This window comes from Exophiala dermatitidis, assembly GCF_000230625.1.
Source record: "Exophiala dermatitidis NIH/UT8656 unplaced genomic scaffold supercont1.4, whole genome shotgun sequence".
Lineage (NCBI taxonomy): Eukaryota > Fungi > Ascomycota > Eurotiomycetes > Chaetothyriales > Herpotrichiellaceae > Exophiala > Exophiala dermatitidis.
In genome coordinates, this window is record NW_008751649.1 from 31489 (window position 1) to 43897 (window position 12409).

The window sequence follows — 12409 nt, forward strand, 5'->3', positions numbered from 1 at the left end:
AACGTTGCGTCTCGGCCTGTTCGATGCTAGCCACACCGTCTACAAACGATATCAAAACTACCTACCTGGCACAGCATGCAGTGCAGGATCTGTCGCCGGTACGAAGGGCAACCCTACTACCTAGGTACTACCTATTGGTATGCCATGAATTGAGGTTTTATTTTTCGCGCGAAACGTGTTTCAATTGTAGAAGCAGTTCAGATTGTTTATCCGCCAACAGTGCAGATAACTTAAGGACTAGAGGAGGAGTAGCCGGTAATTACCAAGCTGAGGCTTGCCTTTTTCTCGCGCCGGGAAATTGAATCATCGGCTGAGTGCCAGTGGTGGTGGTTTATTACTTCTGCCCTTGCGGGCTACGATCTGGCTCTGCGAACTGTCCCGATCTTAGCCTCGCGCCAGTTGCTAGTAACTTAGTGTGCGTGTCCAACTCCGCACTGCATCGGCGTGGTCATCTTCCACTGCAGTGGCACTAGAATCGTGGGGTTGTTGTTGCCTTCTTCCCACGAGGCCACTCTACAAGGTTGTAGCCCTTTCGACTTCGCCGTTGTCTGCACTTGTTCTTCTTTGCGGTGAGAATCGCCGTCTTGTCGATGTCCACCTCAATTGCATCGAGGATGGCCGACACAGGTTCGTGGAAAATGCGTCAGTCCGAAGACACCCCGAGTCTGACTTTCCTCCGCAGGAGCGGTTGCCTCGATCATGGGGGTTGCGAGCGAAGCCTTCAGACTTTCGCTCGTGTTAAATGCAGTGAGCTGCGAAGTTGCCAATGCTGGGCTCGAAGTCCATAGCATTTCCAAAAGTGTCACCTTGTTTGCCATGATGCTCAAGCAGACCGGCAATGTTCTCCGCAGCGCCGATCCGGTACATTCCCACGAAGCTGTCGAAACCGCCGAGTCCATTGCCGAAGAAAGCACTCGGGTTTTTGACGAGATCAATGACATGCTGGATCGCCTACGCACGAAGCAAGCCCATGGAAATTCAGTTCCTACCATTCAGCAGCGGTTCAGATGGTGCTTTCGGAAACACAGGGTCACGTATCTGATGGCGCAGTTGGAAAACCTGAAACTGAGCCTCTTCCTCATGCTGCAAATCATTGAGCTGGGAAGACTGATGGCATCGACATCCCGCCAGTATGTTATGATCCCTCATCTGTGGTAACTGCGCTGACTTGGATTTAGTGACCGTCCAGAAGAAGTCGCTGTAAAGACCGAAGCCATTAGGCAAGAGCGCGCCGAGGCCCAAAATGCCGTCATCGTTCGCTACTGGCAGATGAGCAAAATGGACAGACTGTTTGAGGCGTCCCAGAAAGAAGAGGAGGACGATCGGAAAGCCCACACCGGCGCAGACACACCCGAAGACGATGACCTGTCTCTGGCAGAGACAAACAGTTCTCAGCAGACCACAGACGCTCCGCCTCCAGAGTACGCCCCCTCGAGTGCTCTGGTGAAGCTCCCAGTATATTCGCTAGGTGAGCTTGATCAGACACTCCATCAGATCAAAGACTCTCCAAAGGACATGATTCAGGTATCCGATCGCGCGATTGACCCTCTCCTCGAAAGATGGACGATTTGGAGACAGGTTCGAGAAAGGAGACACGAGCGCGGTTCTGGAGGTCGGTTTGTGCCAACAGTGCAGCAGCTGGACGAGGACGACGACCGGCCGCTGTATGAGCGATTCGGAGATCAAGAGGACAGTCCTCGGGGATATTATCTAGAAGGAAGTACCACGGACTGGCGAAGGCCAAACTCTGCGGCTGCCCGACAAGAGGCATCCAGACGACGGAGAGAATACTCCAACTACCAGCCCACTGTGACCACAGCTACGAGTGATGTTGATGAAGAGACTCCCGGGACCAACACCTTTAAAAAGCGAGCCGCGACGAGGCATGTCATCGAGTCTGATTCAGAATCGTCCGATTCGGAACCTGACCAACTCCAACCCCCACCAATACGACGAGGCAGTGATGGTCCCGTAAGTGAGAGGAAAGTGTCGTTTCAGGAGGGTCATTCAGCATCACATACGCATGCAGTACCCATACCACCGGCAGGACGAGCGGCTTTTAATGGGGCAGGTGGTGGTAATCGAGCGCCTTCCATAACGTCGGCTCCCCCGGTAGCACCACGGTTGACCTCGCCGGCTCACCAGCCGCCTAACCACCGGCCCTGGCCGACACCGGATCAGAATCCGGTTCATCACAGTATATCATCCCCGTTTCCACCTGTTCATCCCGGCATCGCTAGCAACCCGTACGTGCCGCCGCCGCCACCACCACCGCAGCAGCATTATCCCGGATATCCTCGCTACACCGGTCCTCCAGCGCCTCAGCTTAGTACCGCATATGGCGTACAACCAGGGAACCCATCCAGATACATGCCGCCCGCCACGAATCCAATTGTTTTCTCACCCCGACCTGGCTCACAGGATGGAAAACATGGGCGATCACCCTCTCGTCTTTCACAGCACAGCACGCCTGCACGCGGCCATGCCCGAGCAGACGATGACAAGAGGCATTCCAGGGAAAAAAGCACCAAGCACAATTTGCGCGAGGGGGCCACCAAGGGGTTGTTAGGGGCGGGGGCGATGGCTGGGTTTTTACAAGCCCTTGAAGGACTCAGCATTTGATTTATCTACATGTATATTCACGAAGTATGATTGATATGAGCTACGAGAGACGTTGTGCAATCATTTATATACGAAAGCTGGATGTCGACCATTTGGTTTGCAGATATGACGGGACTACTTACACAAAGTTATGCGAGTACGATATACTAATTAATATTACACCCAACTTAGAACCATGTCTCCTCGGTAGAAGTGATTAAGGGGTTACGTTGTACATAGCTTCTAATGCTTTTGGTCTAATATCAGGTACCTGGTCATCATCCTAGCTCACGTTCAGCTTTGGCACGAGTTACATCATATGGACGATCAGCCGGTTTCATCGTCGCATGCCGATCTAAATGTGGGAGCGAGGTTGATCTAATAAGACACTGGCTGTGCAAAATCAATTTCGAGATAGCCATATTATCGACCCTGATGACCAGCTGACTTGCGAGGTTATGTGGTTACAGGATAAGTGGAGGAAACATTTGGCAAGGACTTGCGCGCGAACGCCGGGCTATTATTTTTGATATTTTTATTGTGTGGAGCACTTTTCGAGCTGACGGGCTGCATCGTACAAGAGGTCGAAGAGCACTCCCGTGGTTGTTCAATATTATTATTTTATGCCTGTGGTGAGCTGCTGCGGAACAATCGGCATCGTCCATCGACAGGTGTAGTACGAATACTGCAATCTTGTAGGACATATCAGTCCTGATTAAAAACCACGTTGGATTGTTAGACCAGGCGGCCTACTAGTGCTGCTCATACACCTTACCACGCACATGGTCGATATAAATATCGTAAACCAAAGTCAACATGGACCACCTCCAACGCTACCAGTAGCGCTGCTTAGCCAAAAGCTTTGCATACAAGATGGATCCTAGCATAGCACTAATTCTACCATGGAGTGGTATTGCCAGTCAATCACAAGTAGATTGACACGCATCCTCGAGTGTTTTTTCCGAGTTTCTTGTTGGCGAACTGGAAGCTCTTCAGATTCCTGGACTGACTGTCTACCTTATATTTCCACGGCATAGGTGCTTTACTCCGTCACGAGTTCTTGTAAACAGACACAGAGCGCAGCTGTGACACTGGAGGTTAAGCGCTAAGCAGTCATTTTTGATCTTTGCCACCTGGGACTGGCTTCGGCTCCAGCTTCAGGGTCTGCCTAAGCTCCTATGGATCTGGGACTATGGTCAAGGCACCTCACCGAGTGGTTAGACGGGCCCCCGTTTCTGCCGTCAACGTGCATCTATGGGCTGCTAGTGCTGCATTCTGATTCCACTGTCCCCACTGCCCGAACCGATTCCACCGACGACATTCCAGGAGACGGGTCACTTGAAACGCCGTCCACCTCAATTATTACTCTGGCTAACAAGCGTGTGAGCCGACCGTTTCCTGACTGTGCCAAGGGGGGTTGTGTGTTGTCCTCGTACATAGTACTGTACTTGACAGTGCTGCAGCCCGACTGTGAATAATGGCGACCTGCGCCATAATGATTGCACCTGATCTTTTGATTTGATTCTTGTTGGTTTAAACGGTACTGCTACTGCTACTAGCGGTACCTGAAGTAGGACAGCCTTTCCATTACGGGTATTCCTTCGCTGCCAGTGTAGGCCTCAGCGGGCGTCTTTTCGCCAGACTCTGTCGGCTGCTTTGTCTTGTCGCCCAGTTCACGGCGATCTTTCAGGAGGCGGTCAGCCTATTCGTCCAATTTCTGCTGCTAGCCCCATCCTTGCCCTTCTCACCTTACTCCCTACAGCCCAAGGGCGGACACGCTCCTACGCCTGAGTCCGAGCCCGAACCTGCGCCAGAGCCAGAGCCATAGCCAGAGACTGACCTGCCTGCCGACACTGGCACTCCATCCTCCAAGTCTCGCTAAGGGAAACCTTCTTCTCCTTCACCGGGCGGGACAAGCAATTTTCAATTACTGTTGTCCTTTCCTGTATCCTAGACTCCGAACACTGGTAGTGCCAGATGCCTCTATCCTCGACTAGTATCCTAATAATATCAATCCGTCCTTCATCTTTTCACGTCCTAGAAATTGGCATCTCTTTCCAGTCCCTTTGACTGTCAACCGCTGCTTAGCGCTGTTGGTTTGGCATGTCCATCCCACCTTAGCCGTCTACGCCACCGCAACCGTTCAGACCAAGCCCCCGGAAATTGATCGCAACGCCTTTCCTCCTCTCTCTCTATTCCTGCCTGCGACGCTGATGACCAAAGCTCTCATCGCACATTCACTTCTTCTTTGAATCTGCTCCTTGCAGAGTCCTTGTAGTCGGGCAAGGTGGCTTTGCCGCCGTTCTGCCTGCGCTGCTGGACGCAGCCGAAAACAAGAACCCTTTGGCACCTCGACCGCGCTTGTCACGAACCCCTTCACACGACCACTCATGAGGAGGACCACGATCTAGAGACACCACCACCGTCCATGTCTCCATCGGACGAGACATTGGCAGCCGCGGCGGCGATATTACGCGGTTTGGCCAGAGGTTCGACTGCCACGTCAACTTATACCAATGGCCTCAAGCTCCCGCCGTATCGGCTCCCCGGCGATGACAGCCCGGTGAAGAACGAATTAGAGACTGAAATCGCGTCTCTGGCACGCCGAATACACTATCTCGAGTCCAGGGCCGACGTCCTTGGGCGGTCACTACCTGACACGCCGGGTGAATTCCACAGTCCTACATCTCCGCTGTCGCGCTCTGGCGAGCCCCGAAAGTCGTCTGGGGAATCAAACAATGACCAGATAGCACCAGCGGCCGACAAAACGTCCGCAAACTCGAATCAGTCAAGAAGGGTAAACAGCCTGCTTGCTGCAAGAGAGTCATTGGTCGCGGCGGAGCCTGCTCGGACCGTCAGCGAGGATGATATCAGCATACTCCGAGAACATGTGGAAAGACAGGCGGAACAGATCAAGAGTCAACGTGAGACCATTGCCGAGATCAGTCGTGGGCTACGAAACTCGGAAGAGCAGGCCAAACAAGCTTTCATCAGGGTGGAAAACGAAGATGTCTCAATCCTAGAAAGGGAGCTACGGAAGCACCAACAGGCGAATGAAGCTTTCCAGAAGGCCCTGCGCGAAATCGGCGGCATCATTACTCAGGTTGCTAACGGCGATTTGTCCAAGCGTGTCCAGATCCAAGCCACCGAGATGGACGACGAGATTGCCGCATTCAAAGTGACCATCAACACCATGATGGACCAACTCGAAATCTTCGGAAGTGAAGTGACCCGTGTAGCCCGGGAAGTCGGCACTGAGGGTATTTTGGGCGGCCAGGCCCAGATCAGTGGTGTGCAGGGTATCTGGAAGGAGTTGACGGATAATGGTAGGCATTTCCAATTGTGATCTGGTGCATCAAACTGACATTTTTGTGATAGTGAATATCATGGCGGCGAATCTGACTGACCAGGTCAGAGAGATCGCTACTGTCACGAAAGCTGTCGCTCGGGGCGATCTGAGTCAGAAAGTGCAGAGTCGAGCGAAAGGAGAGATCTTTGAACTACAACACACCATAAACACCATGGTGGATCAGCTGCGGACATTCGCCACAGAAGTGACGCGCGTTGCCAGAGACGTCGGTACTGAAGGCGTGCTCGGTGGACAGGCCCAGATCGAGGGGGTTCAGGGGACCTGGAATGAACTGACCAAGAGTGTGAACGCTATGGCAGACAATCTTACCGCCCAGGTTCGAGATATCGCTATGGTCACGACCGCAGTTGCCAAAGGTGACCTGACCAGGAAGGTGACGGCTAAATGCAAAGGCGAGATTCTCCTGCTCAAGAGTACCATCAACAACATGGTTGACCAACTGCAACAATTCGCCCAGGAAGTTACCAATCTGGCCAAGGAAGTTGGCACAAACGGCGTACTGGGTGGTCAAGCCACGGTACATGATGTCGAGGGCACGTGGAGAGACCTGACGGAGAACGTGAACGGCATGGCCATGAACCTGACGACTCAGGTGCGAGAGATTGCGGCGGTCACAACTGCAGTGGCCAACGGAGATCTCTCGAAGAAGGTCACAGCCGATGTTCAGGGAGAGATTCTCGACCTCAAGATCACGATCAACTCCATGGTGGACCGGTTGAACACCTTTGCCTTCGAGGTCAGCAAAGTCGCAAGAGAAGTCGGCACCGATGGGACCCTTGGTGGACAGGCCAAGGTGGACAATGTGCAGGGCAAATGGCGGGATCTGACCGACAATGTGAATACCATGGCTTCGAACCTGACGGATCAAGTGCGCAGCATTTCGGACGTGACGCAAGCCATCGCTGCAGGCAACCTGGATAAGAAGATCGAGGTCCAAGCGCAGGGCGAGATCCTCACGCTGAAAGTCACGATCAACAACATGGTGGATCGACTGGCAACATTCGCCCACGAGCTTCGAAGAGTCGCTCGCGATGTGGGTGTCAACGGCAAGATGGGTGGCCAGGCCAATGTTCACGACGTGAGTGGCCGATGGAAAGAAATCACCGAGGACGTCAACACCATGGCCGAAAACTTGACCGCCCAGGTGCGTGCCTTTGGAGAAATTACAGATGCGGCGACGGAAGGCGATTTCTCCAAGTTGATCAGCGTCAACGCGTCCGGGGAGATGGATGAGTTGAAGCGGAAAATCAATCAGATGATCTCGAACCTACGTGACAGCATTCAACGAAATACGGCCGCTCGAGAGGCTGCCGAACTGGCCAACCGAACAAAGTCGGAATTTCTGGCAAACATGTCCCATGAGATCAGAACCCCCATGAATGGAATCATCGGAATGACTCAACTCACCCTCGACACGGATGATCTCAAACCACACTCCCGAGAGATGCTCAATACGGTGCACAACCTTGCCAACAGCTTGCTCACTATCATTGACGATATCCTGGATATTTCCAAGATTGAAGCTAATCGCATGGCCATCGAGGCCATTCCCTACACCATCCGCGGAACCGTATTCAATGCCCTCAAATCGCTTGCAGTCAAAGCCAACGAAAAGAACTTGTGCTTGGCCTTCGATGTAGACAACTCGGTTCCTGATTATGTGGTCGGAGATCCGTTCCGTCTCAGACAGATTATCCTCAACCTCGTGGGGAATGCCATTAAATTCACCGATCAAGGCGAAGTTAAGGTCACGATCAAGAAATCCAAAGACCTTATGTCCAACTGTGCACCCGACGAGTTCCCGTTCGAATTTGTGGTGTCCGATACCGGCATTGGCATACAGTCTGACAAGTTAGATCTGATCTTCGATACCTTCCAGCAAGCTGATGGCTCGACCACCAGGAAGTTTGGGGGAACGGGCCTTGGGCTGTCAATTTCCAAGCGTCTGGTCAACCTCATGGGAGGCCAAGTCTGGGTCACTTCAGACTTTGGGCATGGCAGTGAATTCCACTTCTCCTGCATTGTGAAATATGCTGGTGAGGATATCAGCGTCATTAGCTCCCAGCTCTATCCCTTCCGCAAGCACAAGGTGCTGGTGGTGGACAAAGGGGTTTCCAATTTCTTTGAGCGCGTCCCTGCCATGATTGAGGATCTCGGTCTACAGGTGCTTCTGGTTCACGATGAGGCTGAGGTGCCCGATCCGGTCATTGCCAGTGATGGCAAAACCAAAGCAGCCGACGGAGGGTTCGACGTAATTGTGATCGACCAGCTTCAAACGGCGCTCAAACTGCGTGAGATGGACAAGTTCAAGTACATTCCCATGGTTCTGCTAAATCCGACGGTATCTATCAACCTGAAGACGGTTCTCGACTTGGGCATTGCTTCATACATGACGACGCCATGTCAGCTCATTGATCTGGGCAATTGCATGATTCCGGCGCTTGAAGGCCGATCCACTCCGATTATCAAAGATTACAAGAAGTCGTTGAACGTGCTGCTGGCGGAAGACAACGAAGTCAACCAGAAAGTCGCCATCAAGATTCTAGAGAAGTACAACCATGTGGTCACCGTGGTAGGCAATGGACTGGAAGCTGTCAACGCCATCAAAGCCGACCGATTTGATGTGGTCCTCATGGATGTGCAGATGCCGGTCATGGGTGGTTTCGAGGCTACCAGAGAGATCCGGCAGTACGAGAAAGAAATGGGACTTCCCCGGACGCCGATCATTGCGCTGACGGCCCACGCCATGTTGGGAGATCGCGAGAAATGCATCCAGGCTCAAATGGATGAATACCTGTCCAAGCCACTGAAACAAAACCTGCTCATGCAGACCATACTGCGCGTCGCCTCCGACGGGGTGACAGCCATGTTTAACAGACATGCTCGGACCAAATCGAATGTGACAGGAAACAGCACTCCGCCGAATCCGAAGCAGCAAGCGCCACCGCCACCACAACCAGATTCATCGTCAACCATGACTTTGCGGCCGCCTTTTGCGGAAAGATCCATTACAACGACAGGGCCCGTTACTTCAGGCAGCGCGGAGAGCCCCTCGGCCGACAAAGACGACGAGGCGGACCCGATGTCGGTTGTCAATAGTGTACGTTCATTGTCATGGTCAAGATGAGGGCGGGCATCAACTAATTGGGCATCAGGTTCTTCTAAGATCTCATAGTACATGAGCTTTGCATCAGCGCGCTGGAATATTCTGCTAAGCACGGGAATCTTTGGGAAGCGAGGAGCATTGTGGAAAGCAATTTGCATTTCGTATACTGTGTTTGATTCGATCGCGCGTGCTGGACTTTATATGAATTGGAACCGACGGCCTACGAGGGCGTTCCGGTGTGGCGGAGCAACCTTTTCTACGGGCCATTGTGGACAGGGCTGGGTGTAGACCGGTCTCTTGTAGCACCATGAATGAATCCCGTGTATCTTTCTGCTGGAGCGGCGCTCCTTTAGTCCAGGTAGTGATGGGTCCTCAGTGCCGTATTAACGGACCCTGCTCAAAGCATTCTCCTGCACTGCAATTGATATTGGTCTCTGTATTTTAACCAGCAGTCTCCATCAAGATGCTCGGTCGTGGCGGACATCATCTGACCACATTCGAGGTTGGAGAGGCGTTTAGTGGGTATAAGCGACTTCGTGGCCGGGCGGGAGGGATCGAAAGCATCTTGATTTCAGCTTTGATGTTCTAGCTTATATAACTAGGTACCTACACTGTGCACATGCGACAATGCTGGTGTACGAAAAGTGCAGGTGGTATTAAATCGCGCAAGAAGCAACTGGAACGTATTAATTCCCCAGGGTCAGCGGCTCGCCCGCGGGGATAAGGACGGGAGCCTGAGGACCCAAAAAGTGTATTTCGTATGTGATTGCAGTCGCAGGCCACTCACTACTGGCAGGTTGACTCAGCTGGAAGCTCTCGCTCGTATCTGATTACTATAACAATAAACCCTCAATTCCTTGCAGTGGCAGGCGACCGAACAGGAAGCCCTTTCGCACTCCACCGTCCATTCCATCTTTCATGCGCAATGCGGGCATGGACGGCAACCTCTTATCGACTTTCGTCCAACGTCCAAGGACTCACTCCCTCGTCCATCCCGCGCACCATGACTGGCATATGATTACGCCGCACGACCATGGAAGCCTCGCATTCGCAGCCGCCCGAAGATTCCACAGCACCCAGCGTTGACCGTCCCACGCACGATGGCAGCACTGGGGCGCATCCTCCGTCGAACCCGTCGGTCCCACGACTGAACCCGCGAAGCTGCGTCACATGTCGCCGAAGGAAGGTCAGATGTAACAAACAAAACCCATGTGCAAATTGCGTAAGAGCTGGGATTGAGTGTGTCTTTCCCGGCCCTGGCAGAGCCCCCAGAAAATCCAGAAAGCCTCCTGATTCAGAGCTCCTGGCTCGATTACAGCGCTTGGAAGGCGTGGTCCGCAGTTTGGGAGCCAATGTCGACGAAAACGGGCTCGTCTCGGCCACGTTGGCAGGCTCTTCGGATCTGCGAGCGCGGTTTGGCGACGGGTCTCAGCCTGGAGACTCTCCGACGTCCGACCGTTCAGATCCAGGCCGGCAGTCAGTTGACAAACAGCTGGGCCGGCTGGTCATCAGCGATGATCGCAGTCGATACCTCAGCAATTCCTTTTGGACCAGCATGAACGCCGAGATCGCGGAAATGCGAGATTTGCTCGACTCTTCGAGTTCTGGTGACGACGGCGAAAGCTTCTTTTTGCAGAACAACCGTGTGCTGAACCACCAGACATTCCTCTTCGGCTATTCGGCAGCAATGGTTGACCTGCACGAGCTACATCCCACCCCGAGCCAGACGTTCATTCTCTGGGAGATTTTTAAGGAGAACGTTGATCCAGTGGTCCGAATCGTCCACCGACCGACCGCAAGGACAATGTTGATGAATGCTGCCACCCACCTTGGGAGTCTCTCCAAGCCTGCCGAAGCATTACTGTTCTCGATCTACTTTGGAGCTGTGGTCAGTCTCAGTGATGAACAGTGCCGGCAACTGCTCGACGAGGACAAAGATACTCTGATCAAAAAGTACCGCTTTGCCACCGAACAGGCATTGGCTCGCGCCGACTTTCTAAACAGCTCCAGTCTTATGTGTTTACAAGCGTTCGCCTTTTTCCTTTTGTTCGTACGGTCCTGTGACGACTCACGAACCGTGTGGTCTCTAGGAGGTTTGGCAATTCGTCTGGCCCACGGCCTCGGAATCCACCGTGACGGATCGCATTTCGGATTGAATCCCTTCGACATAGAAATGAGACGGCGGTTATGGTGGAATCTCTCCGTCTTGGACAACCGCTCGGCCGAGGATCATGGAACTGACCCCACATTCACCGAACATTTCTACGATACCAAGCTGCCACGGAATTACAACGACGAGGACATTCATCCAGGAATGAAGCAGTACCCGCCAGAGAGACAGGGCGCGACAGAGATGACCTTTTCCTTGATCCGTTTCGAGCTCAGCATTTTTTTCCGTCGTCTTATGGGCTTCGCAAAAGCCGAGGTTGTGCCAGGCTCGGACGAGTGGACGATGGAGGAAAAAGATAAAATGATCGACGACTGTCACCGCATGCTGGAAGAGAAGTACCTGCGACACTGCGACTTGGAAATGCCCATCTACTATGTTGCTGTTACCGTCACCCGGCTAATCCTGGCAAAGATGTGGCTTATGGTCCACCAACCTCGCTCGTTCAACTGCACAAGTGGCGCTACCCTGTTGGAAAATTCCTGCCGGGATCGGATTTTCATCACCTCTGTGGAAGTAATGGAATTTTTCCACGTTCTGTGCAGCAACCCGAACACCGCAAAGTGGGCGTGGCTATTTCGCTCCTACATGCAGTGGCAGTCGATGGCCTTCGCGTTGTCCGAGATTTGCCTTCGACCTCCCGGGCCGGACGTTGAAAGGGCCTGGCAAGCCATTGAATCGATTTACCACGAGCATCTGCCGACAAACAACAGGCTACAAAGGGCTGTCCGATGGAAACCCCTGCGGCAACTGATGGCAAGAGCTCGGGAGAAGAGAGCAGCGCAGCAGACACAGGGAGCTCAGCCTGCTAACGGTGTCCGACTCTTTTCCGATATCGCGCCCGTTACTTCTCTGGACCAGTTCATCCAAGAACTCCCCGATAACTTTATGTCTACTACAATGAGAGCGTTCGGCCTCGATTCCCCAACTACACACCCTAACCCTGCGCTAGAACACTCGGAGCAAGGCGAGAGCGGCACGGCTGGTCGAGACATGTCGACAGACGGTTCTCACGATGCCATTGATGCATGGGTGGGGCCGGATAGCAGGATGCTAGGCTTGGAGTCTAGCGACGTGGCTGGGATCGAACCAACACTCCAGTTCTTGATGAGGATTCAGGAAGACTGGTTTTGAGGCAACCGAAATGTCGAACCATATAGATGTT

At 53.1% G+C, this 12409-nt stretch overlaps 3 protein-coding genes across 3 annotated transcripts; all 3 read left to right on the forward strand.

Annotated features, from left to right (window-relative positions):
• The first annotated feature begins 333 nt into the window (after positions 1–333).
• On the forward strand, positions 334–2824 carry HMPREF1120_04359 (uncharacterized protein). Its single transcript, XM_009158485.1, has 3 exons — positions 334–627; positions 683–1130; positions 1179–2824. The coding sequence occupies exons 1-3, from the start codon at positions 591–593 to the stop codon at positions 2620–2622; spliced, it is 1929 nt and encodes a 642-aa protein (XP_009156733.1). The 5' UTR covers positions 334–590; the 3' UTR covers positions 2623–2824.
• Positions 2825–4242: 1418 nt separating this feature from the next.
• HMPREF1120_04360 (uncharacterized protein) lies at positions 4243–9624 on the forward strand. Its single transcript, XM_009158486.1, has 3 exons — positions 4243–5927; positions 5980–9071; positions 9127–9624. Exons 1-3 carry the CDS (start codon positions 5030–5032, stop codon positions 9151–9153), a joined length of 4017 nt encoding a protein of 1338 aa, XP_009156734.1. The 5' UTR covers positions 4243–5029; the 3' UTR covers positions 9154–9624.
• Positions 9625–10110: 486 nt separating this feature from the next.
• HMPREF1120_04361 (mitogen-activated protein kinase kinase kinase) lies at positions 10111–12378 on the forward strand (the record flags this gene model as incomplete). The annotated part of the gene is made up of 1 exon (XM_009158487.1): positions 10111–12378. One exon carries the CDS (start codon positions 10111–10113, stop codon positions 12376–12378), a length of 2268 nt encoding a protein of 755 aa, XP_009156735.1.
• Positions 12379–12409: the final 31 nt, after the last annotated feature.